Below are 12,222 nucleotides of genomic sequence, written 5' to 3' on the forward strand. Positions count from 1 at the left end.
TTTTATTTTAAACATACTCCTGCTTAGTTATTCGAAATATCTCAGCAGACCTGATTTTCTTGCTAGTATTTGTTGTTGTGATTGAATTTAGCAAATGTTTTTACAGCTTGCCATCAATCCGGATAGTTCTGATATCACTAGGGCTGCATGTGCTTGCTAAAAGGATGAGGAGGTACTTCTTCCAGTATTTTGCATGATACTTCTTCCCCTGCAATCACTCGTTATCTTTGAATACCCACCTGTCTGGACAATCTTGGCTTTCTCATGTAAAATGGATGAGCCTCTAAAACCAGTAGCAGAGATTTAGAGTGATGTATTGCAAGGAAAATTTTTTCAAATTAAATTGATGTATTCTGAATGTGGGTGTTGCATTATTTCAGTTGCTTACTAGTTGGTTTAAAGAGAAGCTGGAAAGCTCTGGTGTAATGCTTAGAGAAGGGTGCACGTGTTCAGACCTAACTAATTGACTAAATAAATGAGGTGCCTCCTTATACCTCCTCATCCTTCATTCATTTTTCAAAGCTGAATTCAGTCTTATCTTGGCTAGAGATTTTTAGATGTTTTCTGGAACAGGAATAGCTGAAATATGGTCTGAAGGACAGTTTTCACAGCGTTTCAGTCTAGAAGCAGAAGCAGCAACACTAGAAAACTTGTGAGAGAATATTTGAAGGTCTTTTTTTAACCAGTTTTCAACATAATGCTGTAGCTGGGGGGGTGTGAAATGGGCCCTATTCGATTTGGATTGGGATTCGGCCTGAATTGGGGACAGTGATTCGATTTGTTGATTCGGATCACCGTCCCCAATTCGATTCGGCCGAATCTGAAAATTTGATGCTGATTCAGAGAATCACCGATCTGGACATAGACACAGCTTCAAATGTTTTTTTCTACATACCCCGAGATACCAGGTGCCGCTCATGAACGCTGCGATGCTGGGGCGGATGGAGCATCCCACAGGAACGTGGGGGGCGAGGCCCTGCATGCTCGGGAGTGAACCCAGAAGTGGTCCTCTTCCAGGTCTGCTGGGAAGCATGCTGGGGGGCCCCTTCAAACCCTCCCCTGGCTTGGTGACCAGTCACAGGGGGACCCCAGGTGCCCCCCCCCGACCCACCAGTCACTGAGCTGAGAGGGCATGGGGGGGGCCAGCACACTGTCCAGTGGACCCTGAAGTAGACCAGAAGTGCTTCTGGTCCACTTCTGGGTCTGCTGCCAAGCACGCTGGGGAGCACCCCACGCTCCTGTGGGATGCTCCATCCACCCCACCATCACAATATTCACGAGCCATGCCTGCTACCTAGAGGCATATAGAAAAAACATTTAAAGCTGTGTCTATGTCTGAATTGCAGAATCTTTCCAAATCTCTCCAAATCAATTTGGAGAGATTAAGGGGTCCTCTGATTCGATTTGGATTCACAGATTCAGTCACCAAATCAGGCCGAATCTCTGCTGAATCGAATCAGGGACCGAAGTTTCACACACACCCCTAGTTGTGGAGTCATAAAACTCTGAGAAGCTTCCAAACCTTTGGACACTTCTAACTCGGGGGTGTCAAACTCATTTGGCCCACAGGGCCAAATTAGTTGTGTGGAGCTAGTCCACAGGCCGTATCAGGCCGTCAAAAACTTTACCTCCACCCTATGCCAGATCCAGCACGCACGGCACACACTCCATGTGGTGCCTACCCTGAGCAGTTCAGGATCCATACTGCATGCATTCTGGACCAGCTGGGTGGGGAGGAATGGTGGGGCACTGTGTGCAGCATGGATCCTAGACCAGCTGGAATGGGCATCATGATTATCATGGATCCCAGGTGGTGCGCATCGTGTGCCCTGTGCACAGAGCCGGTCTAGCACATACCATGTGATTCAGCTCAGCCAAATCTGGTCCATGGGCTGTATTTTTGACACCCCTGTGTCTAACTGAACGTGCTGGAGGCAAAGGCTGCCTATACATGTGCTAGTTCGTGTTCCAGCTAGAACGCTCCAGTGTCGCCTTACCATCACACGTATTAAGCACCTGCATGTTTTAAAATGGCCACAGGGGCACTTTAGCTAAATCTTGTTGCATGAGGTTTAGCTAAAGCATCCTGTGGCTATTTGTAAGCGTGCATGCGCTTAATACATGTGACAGTGAGGTGTTTTAATTAGAGCAGGTCTCCAGGAATCACTCTAATTAAAGCATTCCCTCTACCCCTGAGTATATGTATAGGGAGCCAAAATAATTAGATGACATGCCAGGGTAGTACTGTATAGGACCATGACAAATGAAGCAGATAGAAGGGGGTGCAATCTGAATCATATGTCTCTAAGGTCTAGGATTTTTTGAGTCTCAGTGATGTATAGCTACAGTTTCTGTGTCAGGTGGTTTGTGTTATAACATCCTTTAAAATGATCATTGGTTTTTGAAGTAAGGCAAAAACCTGAGAAAGCATTGCAGGCCGTACCCCAGGTGGAGTGGGTGACTTTTAGCACCCTAAGTGTCCTGGCAACCTAAACTGAAAATACTGGCCAGCGCAGCATTCTAGACAACTACAACTTTGATGACTCTGGATATCAGGAAAGTGGTAAATTGAAATGCAGGGACCATTATCACTGAAATGGGAGGGTTCATAGAGAAAAGAACTGGTGATGCATGTACATTCTTGTACAACAAAATCAGTCTGATAATTAGGGATGAAACCCAGCTGGAAAGTTTGGATCAGTGTTTGAACTTACCCCAAATTCAGGAATGTCTGGAACTGAGGGGTTGAATCAAACTCTTATCTAACAGTTATAATGCATTCCTGAAAACCTAATTCTGGTTACAACAGTGAGAGAATCAGATCTACAGTATAAATGTAATGCTATTTACATACTTGTGTATTCTTTACTAAGAGCATCAAAACCTTTTTTCTTTAACTTTTGAGCTTAAATGGATAGTACTTGATGACACTAGTCGTCAAGTATTATCTACTGAAGCACTAATTACTCCTTGACTCATCAGCTTAAAGAAGATACCATGATTCTGATACATGTTGTTAACAAACGGCTTATGTGATCAGTGACTCATCAGAAACTATGTACAAGTTAAGCTGCATCTTTATTTCCAATTAATGTCAGGTTGCCACTTAAGCTACGGGCAAAATGAACTTCCATCTTAATGTGGTGCCAGGACTAGCTACGCCCAATGAACTGCAGTTCATACTTGTACTCGTCTGGCTTTGCAGAGAGCCGTAGCTCTGAAGGACCTGACTGTGAACAGTAACTCTATCTGTAATTTGAGTAAAGTTATTAAGGTTATCCTTTGCTCTCAGCTGTACCCCAGTGTAGAGCTCTTGGGATCCCTTGGACAACACTTTTGCAAATTTGGCTCAGAATTGAAGTTGGGTGGAGATTTTTCCCTAGAAACATTTTAGATGAAAAATAGCATGCAGCTGAGGCAGAAACTTCGAAAGGAAACATCCCTTCTCAGTGCATTTTTGTTGGTCTTTGTTTTTCAATAAACAAACTCCCCCCCCAAAAAACAAATTACATCCTTTGGCTAAAGAGAATAGGAACATTTCAAGAAAAGCTTAGTTGACCAATGTATATGGAAAGAGAGAGAGAGAGCACGCCCAAGTAAAGCCATACTCCTTTCCGAAAAAAATATATACTACAGTGGGTGTTTATTCCCCTGATATGATGACTTAATGAAAACGACTCCGTATGTTTTCTGCCACAGTGAGGGGCAAATTTGGATCTCACTTATGTTGATATAAATCCAGAGGAACTCCATTACTTAACTGGAGGCAGTTTGGAAATAAGCCTGACAAAATGAGATCAGAATCTGGTTTCTAATTATGAATTGTCTTTCACTGAAAAGATGTACAGGGGGAGGAACAGGACCTTTTTTTTCTCCGTTTACTGTGCCAGTTCAGAATATTGCACTAAATGTATTCCCAAGCCATATGTAAAGCTTATAAGAAAAAAAAAATCAGGGAACGCATAACATGCTAATCCCCGTCCCTGCAAACTGTGTTTTGTCCATTGTTTCTTTGCAAAGGCAAGATCTGTTTCCGTGGCTCTTCCCCAGTTCGGGAGCGACATGTTTAATGTAACACTCTGCGTGCCACCCTCAAAGGCAGGATTAGAAATAGCATCAATACAACAAGAAACATGCTTTGTGTGCTGAAAATGCTGAGAACTTCCATTTCTGCTGGATTTGTGCACTTTTTTTTTTCCTTGTTTTTTCCGCACAGGTTGTTGGGCTCACGCTGTCTCAGGGCCTTGATGATCTCGCCCTTATCTACTTGGCCACAATTCAAGCCATTGCTGTAAGTCATTTTATAGAGCCTAAATTGTGTAAAAGCATGAAGGACTTCAGCAAGCTGCACCCTGTTCTGTGGGGGATTGATGGTGCCCCCCTGTTAAATAGATGAACTTACTAAGTTGACATCTTAAAGGAGCCAGGTGGAGCGTAGAGTGCCCATTCCCTTGGCAAAGGGGCAGGGGTCGGGCCTAAGGATCTGTTTAGGTCCCTTCCAACCCTAAGCACTGTGAAACTATAGAAACATGTAGGAGTGAACCAGGTTTTAAAATCCCTAAAGTCCTAATTTACTCAAAGGATGAGGGATTTTGGATAGCTAATAAATGAGAGTTGTGCATTAAGAAGCTTTTGGTCTTTGTTGTCCTTGGGAGGCAAAACGTGTAAATATATACACCCAAGGGGGCATTAACTGCCATGAGGAGGACAGAGGCACAACCTTACCCCAAACCAGAAGTCCAGTTCTGCCTGAACGTGCATAGTGGGATGCCTGGCGGTATGACCGAGCCTAGGGGGTTGCCATGTGTGAGATTTCCTCGCCCAGCCTATAAAGGAATCATTCACTTCTGTGGAGTCCTGCTGTAGCCTGTCCAAAGCCTGGGATTGATGCAGGGACCATTTGCCCCAAGTACTTGTGGAGGGTGACATTCGTTGGGGAGCGCTGTTAGTGAGGGTAATGCATGGACGAACGCTATCAAGATGATGAAAGAAGCTGGATAGCCGTATGCAGGAAACAGCTCACGAGAGGGATGTGTTATCACTCTTCCTAAATCTGTGGGTTTCCCCTCTAGCTGTTGGGACTTCTGCCTGTTTGGAGGGGCAGATGGTGTAAAACATTTGGGGTTTCTCAAATCAGTATTTTCTGTTTCGGTGGAAAATGTCCAAAGAGTTCTGCTCACTGAACAGCTACAAAAGAATATTTGCTCAGCCGATGCAGCCAGGTTGAATTTTTAGCTATATAATGCCTACAACTGACTTTTCTCTCTCTCTGCCTGTGTTTTGAATTAATGCTTATTACCTTAATATCAACCCACCTCTTTTTCCTTAATTTTTTTTTTCTCATTTCCATACATTTCATTACAAAACTCTATGCAGCACGAGCTGCCTAGAGTTGTCCCTATAGGTAGTCTGTTCACACAAGATGGGGCCTTGTACATTGCTGAAATTAATTATCTTTCCAGCTGTCACACAGTAATACAGCCATGTTTCTCTGCCATCCTGGGAGTTAACACTTGCTGCTGTTTTCTAATGGGACAGGGGTTTATGGATAACAATGACCAGTATGGTGTGCAGAATCCCAGCATTGCACCCCGCCATCTGGAATAGTAGCACAGGCAGCTGCTGTCATTTTATTATGAATTATGCATCTGACTTGTTAGCACTCCTTCTTCAGGAAATACTGATCAGTTAATATAAACCTGGAATTCGTTAGTGCCAACTGTTGACCTTTCTTTGAGGAACATAATGGTGTTATACCTGATGCTTTAACAAAACCCTCTCATTTAAATTTAAGAATGTCTAGGAAAGTAGACACAATGCCAGCTACTGATATAGCCAAAGGAAAGAAGCTGAAAACAAAAACTTTTCAATACCAAACAGGTGCTCAGTTATTATTTCATGCTAACGAGCTGGAAGCATTCTCTGCTGGACATCCTGGGAAAGCCACCTATTATCTCATTGCTTTGTTCTAAATACCACATTTTAGCATTAAATGCAGCAGCCACCGGCCTTTTTCTATAATGAATTTTATTGATGCATAACCTCAAGATAAAAGACCATCTCCTCCGTTTCTCTTCCTGGTAAGTTAACACGCATCCATTTGCTTTTAAAACACCATTGAAACAACAGGCAATCATAATAAATCGACAGAGGACAATTTGTGTCTGCCCTTCCTGATACGATTTATTATATACAAACTTAGTTATTAAAAAGTTCCCCCCTACTATCACCTACTTTTTTCTTTATGTCTGTTGTGTAATGCAGCAAGAAAAGATTTCCTGTTCACTAGAGGCCCAAACCTGCACAACCCCTTGACTTTGACGGGAGATGCATCAGACTTTAAACCCAACTGCAAATCTTGTCAAAAAACCTAGGTCTACCCCTGGAATGTTAATCTCTAGTTTTCTTTTCAGTGTGAAACCCTTTTCTCTTTTTTTAAATCAAATTAGCATTTGAAGCCCTCAATTTGCATTTTGTCCAATCCAAGATTAAATTAGGTTTGTTTTTTTTCTTCCCGTAGTGAAATAAGAGCAGTTTTAATTTAAATTTCTCTGTGAATAAAATTTTCCAGGCAGGTAAACACACAATAATTTTCACAGCATGTTCTTTTTCAAAGTATTGGGGGGGGGGCAGGGGCAGCAAGAGCGAGAGAGAGAAAGTGCATGTTGTGAAGGAAGTTGTTAATAAATTTGAATTTCAGCAGTAGCGAAAGAGAATATCCTTTAGCTACTCATGTGGAACAATTTGGTGCAACAATTAGACTACTGTGGGCATGATCATAGATATAATTGTGGTCATCAAAGCCAGTTTTTAGGAGAGGGTTTTTTGGAATAGTTTATTTTTCCATAATTAAATTCATGGCTGTGTGATTTGGAAATTAGCCCTCTGTGTCAATAGGGAAGTGATGGATTTAGTCAGCTGGCCCTATGGCTGTTGCAGTTCCTCCTAACCACTTTGCCTGAAACCAAAATATATCTGAAGGCCTATCCAAAGTCATGGCAGCTATTCATAATAAACATCCCAAAACTGGTGAAATTCAACTAGTTTTAGTTTTCAGTAGCAACCTGAGCTTCAGTTTGCAGAGGGATTTACTGTGGGCTGCAGGCCTTTTCATTAACTGGGGGCCCAGTGTCAGGAAAATGTTGGGCATAGCTGTATTTCGGGCTTAATGTGCCAAGCAACACTGTGCTGAAACACATTGCATGACTGCTTTTGGTACCTTCAGAACTAGAAATAGGGTAGCTGAGCTGTGATCAAGCCCATTGGCTCCATCTCACAGCAGAATGAATTAATTCCACTTAAAGCATCTCACCTTTTCAGTTGAGAAAAACATGTTTTGTTTTTTTTTAATGGTGTCAGTTAAAAATGAGCAATAGAGGGGGGAAAAAAGGATTTTTAAAGAGTTATATAGAATCACAGAGATCTAGGGCTGGAAGGGACATCCATAGGTCATCTAGTTCACTGCCTTTTCACGAAAAACATGAAAAGGAAACAGAAATAGTTGTTACTGGTTGAACCAAAACAAAATTCTTCATTTAGCCCAAACACTTGGAAAAACACTGGTTTGGTCGGACCCTAAACCATTTTTCCCCATTTTGCTGCCAAGCCATAAAAAAAAAAGGCCATTTTCTATAAGCCTGTGGCAGATCCTTCAAATTGTGCATATCCTGACCTGTGAAACTAGAAGAGTTCTGCTCTTTCCTTTTGGTACCCCAGTCACTTTGATATACTATAATAGCCGTGCAAATCAGTGCCAGTGCTTGAACCAAGTCCCCCTGGTTTGGAAGGGAGAGTACTGAAGGCAAAAACTTTTAAGAAAGGATCTTTGACTTCCTTTCTCCTTAGCGTAACAGATCCCTAATATATTAGCCTTCAAATTATCCTGCAAGACTAATTTGTATTGTGTAGTGTTTTCAGAGGCATATCAGCTGGTGGTGGATGGCGCAGCCATTCAGTGTCTACTTCTGGGACTCTTAACTGTCTCCTTATTCCCTTGTAGCTGCTCAGTTCCCGTTGTCCCTCCCGGCGCCAAACAGCTATTTTTCAGTGGTCCCACTAGGTTTCCTTTGATCTTTCTGATCCTGGGTCTTTGCCATCTCACGGCCAATTCTGCTGGCCCTTTGGGTGTTTCCATTTCAACTCTCCATAACTGCAGACAAGCTGCTGTCAGGTCCTGCTCTCCTCTCCATCCGTCTCCCAAGACGTTTCCTCCAGCCACGTGCTTTCATATACTCTTCAGTCTTGTACCTGATACCTTTTGCCTTCTTTGACTTCTCTTGTTCCTAATATTTGAGAGTCAGCCTGGCTGCGTGTACATGAGGCGGTATCTTGTGGCTGCTGCGCAGTAGCGTTGCATGGCATGAAGCGTGACACGGCACTACGGCACAGTAGTATGAGCTGCAGTGTAGTCAACGTCACCAGAAAGCCGTTCAGGGATGCTACTGTGCAGTAACTCTGGTTACTGTGCAGTGCTTTAGTACTTGAGTATGCAAATGCAGCACAGTTGGCATCTCGTGTCGACGCAGCCACAGTGCTTCTTAGTGGCCAGGAATGAAGCTGAATCCTTAACTCCGTTGACCTACTTGTTGTCCTTAGGTTACCGTAAGGGGCTCCCAATAGCCATACATTTCCATCTCCCTTATAATCACTTAGTGTAGGTTCTCTTATGGGCGTGTTTTCCTCCTGAGCACATCAGTCTTTTTCTGTCTTTGAAGTTAGGAACAAGACACATTTTGGAAACTATGCAGGCTGCAGGGCACCGCATCAACACGCTGTTTCTGTGTGGTGGGCTGAGGAAGAACCCCCTCTTTGTGCAGATGCATGCTGACATTACTGGTAAGCTAGACAGAGGAAGTGGGGGAAGGAGAGTAAACTGCCATATTATTTTAGGTGGCTAAAAACTTTGTGTTTGGAAAAATAAATACTCTCTTTATATGGAACTCTGCTTGGCTGGTTGGCCAAAAACTGTGTAATGAAATGCTACTTCCTGAAAGTGGATTTTCGGACACCTAAAGGCATCGGACTGACACAAAGATGTGGTGGAAACAAAAGTATCTAGTCCACATTATTAACAAATAGGCTTCTCAGAACACGCAGAGCAGTTCTTTGCCATTTCTAGGAGAAAATGCAGGAAAACTTAAGGGCAAATTGTAATCCACCTAGAGACTTTATAAAAAAAAATGTCCCATTAAATAGTGTAGCAGGGATGTAATTCAATGTAAAAGTTTATGTTGGTTTAAACCTTCTATAGAAATGATTCAGTTCTGTTAATTAAACCAGATTCCGCCAATCTAGCCCTATACTTTTTTCTATGGAACGTGAAAAATAACGTTGGCTTCATCTCAGTTGAGTACTGTGTAACCTTCCCCTAACATCCATTGTTTATACTGAACATTTTCTTGATTACATAGCCTTTCTTATCTCAGTTCCTTGGGTGCTCATGTAATTCAGGTACTATAGGACGCAGTTCTGTACATCTTTACTCCTGCTGTCTCTCATTTGATAGAATTTCACATAGATAAAGGGCCTGGTTTATACTTTTTATAGGAGCAGATGGCAAGCTTGCACTGCATTTATAATCTCCATGCAGCCTTCATAGGCATGGTATTGTCCAACATCTGCACATCAATTCAATATACTGTAAAAATTTAGAAACATAATATAATTTACTTAAAAAGACTTTATAGAAACCTTGAACTGTGTATGGGTTGGATGACTTTCAAATGAGGAATGGTCAAGCTGTTTTGGATAAATCTAAAGCTCAGATTTGGGGTATTTGGTGTGGAGATTGGAATTACCTTCACATCAAACACAACTTCTTACCTTGGTATAGGAAGAAAGATGAAAGTCTGCATTATGTAATTATAGTAAACGAAAGCAGAAACAGAAGCAAATGATATGACCAAGGCTTGTGTGGATGCAGTATATCATAGTGGTGCTTTCTGTTTGTCAAGCACGATTTTATCAAGTCCACACCTTTCCTTATCTAACTAACAGATAGCTTAAAGTGAGTTAATTGCAAATAGACTCACTATTGGAAACTGCTTTGTGATGTCTACTATAAAAGCTTTATTAATAGGTATTCTGATTAAAATTTAATCAGGAGTCTCTGGACTGTAACTAACAGCCAAGTACAATTCCAGACAAAAAGGCCTTTTTGCAGTCTTGGAATTCTCCTGGTTTGTAAAATGTGTGACTGACAAGGGATGTCAGAGTTCATCTAACTGAAATGCTCTTGGTTCTGTTGAACTCATTAGAGCCTGTCCGATAAAATAACTCACATTCCAGGATCAATCCCCCATTCTTTCAGGAAAAGAAAAAAATCTGAATATATTACTGTTAGCTGTAAGTGCCCATTCTGCTCAACCACGCAGACTATCAGCAGAGAAATTCACAGGCCGCTTTTAAAGTATCAGTTGAAATGGCAAGGCAAGATGAATATGTTCATTCTGAAGACTGGGAAATAGTCAGGATGCTTTAAAGCATGCTGCAAGTTGCTCGGTACTTCAAAGGTCTACCAATACTGAGACTAGCGGTGAACTTTCCTTTTAGTTGGTCCGGGCATATTCAGGTTTAAATCCTGACCTGTAGTTGCAGATTTGGAGGAGGAATACAAAGATGACCAATTCTAGAGCCACCGATATTGGACTGATGCCTTTTGGGAACACCTTAAAAAACTTCAGAGATTGGTCTAAATTTACACAGTTTATACAATTGCATCTGCCCGGCAGGAGCCGTTCCAGCAAGCAAGAATCACCAGGGCACAGGAAGCTCTGGCTAGATCCAGTTTGCCCCAGTCACTCCTTTTGTGCCAGCTACGAGGTGGTAGGTTGTATGGAAGGCAGCTCCATGTTACTACAAGGGTCCCACTGTCCAGCTTGTGCCCATGGGAAAGCGCAGATCTGCTATATTGCAGCTACGTGTCTGCCTCCCTGAATGTTGAATGATGGGTTTTTGTATTAATAATAATGTTTTCCACTTTGAAGCATGAAGGAAAATCCATGAGCATATGCATAGAAATTCCCAGGCCCCATCATGTGGGCAGGCATATGTAGAAGTAGCAAGTGGCTTAGCAGTTTCAGCATCATCTTAGTCACTTTTACTCCTTGCAGACATATGACCAAGCCCTGCTTGTTATTGTCAGGACTGGCTCATCCATTCACAGAAGCAAGCATTTTCCTTCACCCAGTCACAGATAGTCAGAGGATTCACAAATGTATTCAATACTGTACAAACACCAACAAATCATTTGCAACAATAACTTGCACGATAGCCTGAAGCTAGGAAAATAATTAGATTTGCTCCCTTTCTACGTTTTTAATGGGCTGTGAAGAAAATGAAAACATTTGTATTTTCTTTGTACCCCCATATATTTTTTCTGCTTGATTTTGTTTTCACACTGAACTGGGTGGAGACCCATTTCTTTCCTGGAGGATTATGGAAGTTGGAAAACTAACAGATTTATGATATTACTTTGGTTATAAAGTCTAATTCAGGTAAAGAGGAAAAGATTTCATATAAGGTTTGAGGAAACCCCCAGCTCATATTTTTAGACCTTTCAGCAAAAACAGAAGATTAGACCCAGCATTTTTGTCCCAGCATATATATGACCCAGCATATATATGTAGGGAAGGGAAACTGGACTCTCTCACTTTTTTAACTCTTTACATAGAAGCCAAAAAAGGGCCACAGCTCACTTTTCTTTCCCCTGTAGGTATCTTTTTTATAGTGGGCAAATGGTGTTGTCTGGGTTGGGAAGATATTTTTCAGTGCAATTTGTGTGACACATTTTACCAACGTTATTTTGTATAAATTCTGCATTTTGCTTAGAGCTTGGGGTAATTAAGGTCATTCTACACTGACCTGTAGCAGAAGCAGTAGCTGTGCAGAGTCTATGAACTTAGTTCATACACAGGTTCTCCCAGCCTCCCTCTTTTTTTTTTAACTGTAATTATTTATTGTGTATTTAGTGCTATGGTACTTCATTCTCCTTAACAGAGGTGTAATTCTTTCCTGTATAGGCAAGCCTGTTGTCCTGTCCCAGGAAGTGGAATCTGTTTTAGTTGGTGCTGCTATTCTTGGAGCTTGCGCTTCTGGGGATTTTGCTTCCATACAGGTATGTAATAATGGAAAAACCTGAATCCCTCTGTCTTCAGGTTTGATTTGTAGTTTTTTTGAGGCTGGAATCATAGAAGGGTATAATTAAGCTGAAAACCAATTCTA

General features: G+C 41.9%; 1 protein-coding gene across 7 annotated transcripts in view; it reads left to right on the forward strand.

Moving 5' to 3' along the window:
• Positions 1–12,222, forward strand: part of FGGY (FGGY carbohydrate kinase domain containing) — a 419,676-nt gene that overhangs the window by 365,844 nt on the left and 41,610 nt on the right. For all 7 annotated transcript variants that reach the window (XM_090047285.1, XM_090047289.1, XM_090047291.1 and 4 more), the window contains 3 exons: positions 4,217–4,291; positions 8,715–8,835; positions 12,021–12,115. In XM_090047285.1, the coding sequence (XP_089903411.1) occupies positions 4,217–4,291; positions 8,715–8,835; positions 12,021–12,115 (291 nt within the window). The remainder of the gene's footprint in view (positions 1–4,216; positions 4,292–8,714; positions 8,836–12,020; positions 12,116–12,222) is intronic.

The sequence above is a fragment of the Crocodylus siamensis genome, chromosome 5, assembly GCF_052110815.1.
Source record: "Crocodylus siamensis isolate JL-2025a chromosome 5, ASM5211081v1, whole genome shotgun sequence".
Taxonomy (NCBI): Eukaryota; Metazoa; Chordata; order Crocodylia; family Crocodylidae; genus Crocodylus; species Crocodylus siamensis.